Genomic DNA, 1,418 nt, shown 5'->3' on the forward strand with positions numbered 1-1,418 from the left:
CAAACTACCCAGTGCAATACTGTCTCCCCCACCCCCCAAATCTACCATATTTCCCAAGTTAACTTAGGATCAGTTATAAAAATTCTTAAAAACAGCCAATTCCCCAATGGTCCCCAACCCCCCAAAAGCATTACTGACCCACAACCCCCAAAAAAGAAAGATTTAACACCATCCCAAACTCTCCATCCCCACCTGTGCCCTATTCTTTCCTTGTGTTTCCCCAGAGCATTTTCTGCTATCTCCTTTGAAGCAAACTGCACGAAGGCCTCCCCTGTGCTTCTCCCCTGGTAGTCCAGCGTCAATGTTATCCCATTTGGCACGATTTCCAACCCTTTAACCCAAGGACAAATAACCCCGTCAAGGGGAACAGTGTTAAAGGCTGAAACATTCCCATCTGTAGCAAATACTTAAAGCATATCTAAACAACAACAACGAAAAAGAAAACCACCTTGTTTCCCCCATCACCCAACAATACAAGCCCATGATCTTTGCATTAAACATTTATGGATTTAGCCGTACTTTTCTGTTTCGATTATACAAAAGTGCAACCACCTAAGTTACACGAAGAAAATATAGCTACCAATCGAGCAATTTAACTGATCCAAATGCTAACATTCAGGTTACCCCCCTGTGCAAGCTATGTTTCCCACCTCGACAAAATCAGGTACATTTCGTGTTCTACTATATCTACGGTTATCTGTGCTTCATTTACAGGGCACGAATCTTAATTAAGATTAACTGATTTAACACAATCCCTCCCCATCCACCCCATTAACAGCTATTAAACATGTACAAAACACCGTGTAAAACATACAAAAAACTCTAAAGAAATCCACTACACTTCGACTATACTGGAGGTACCTTGGAAAAACTGAACAATCTCTTCTTTACTGCACCCAAATGGGAGGCCTCGGAGTCGTACCACTGTTCCGTCATTGGTTGTATCATTGGGCCCATTGTGTTTTCCACTCCAGTCCATCTTTTATTTAATTTAAATCCTAAAAAAAAAAAAATCCCAACAAAACAGAAATAAAAAAAAACCCCTGAGTTTCCGTCCGTGCCTAAGTCCCGCCCTAAAACAGAACTCTGTTAAGATTTTATTTTGAAAACATGATGGATCATGAGCTTTATTTCTGTTGCGGATTTGAAACTGCGCATGCAAGCACAAGCAGCGGGACCTCAGCCCGCCACCGCGGCACTGACCCCGCCACCGGGGCTGCTGTGCCGGGAGCACGGCGTGGCCGGCGGGCAGCACGTGGGCAGCACGGCACATAAAGCTCGCCATTTACTCCGAGCACGCTGCACATCCGCTCCGTAAAGCTTCGTGCGCTTTGGTTTTTTTCGGTTGTTTTTTCCCCTGCAGCGCAACAAGTTGAGGAAGGGGCTGGAGCCACAAGGCCTTTCTTTGTCTGCCCTCA

The 1,418-nt window shown here is 44.9% G+C and overlaps 1 protein-coding gene across 3 annotated transcripts in view; it reads right to left on the minus strand.

Annotated features, from left to right (window-relative positions):
• HNRNPH3 (heterogeneous nuclear ribonucleoprotein H3) overlaps positions 1-1,020 on the minus strand; it is a 5,837-nt gene extending 4,817 nt beyond the window's left edge. For 2 of the 3 annotated variants that reach the window (XM_005428973.2, XM_005428972.2), the window contains exons 1-2: positions 862-1,020; positions 193-331 (exon numbers count right to left, since the gene is read on the minus strand). In XM_005428973.2, coding sequence (XP_005429030.1) covers positions 193-331; positions 862-979 — 257 coding nt within the window. In that variant the 5' untranslated portion in view covers positions 980-1,020. The remainder of the gene's footprint in view (positions 1-192; positions 332-861) is intronic. The other variant, XM_031063584.1, reaches the window with a different exon arrangement.
• Positions 1,021-1,418: the final 398 nt, after the last annotated feature.

Source organism: Geospiza fortis, unplaced genomic scaffold, assembly GCF_000277835.1.
Source record: "Geospiza fortis unplaced genomic scaffold, GeoFor_1.0 scaffold637, whole genome shotgun sequence".
In the NCBI taxonomy this organism is placed as follows: domain Eukaryota; kingdom Metazoa; phylum Chordata; class Aves; order Passeriformes; family Thraupidae; genus Geospiza; species Geospiza fortis.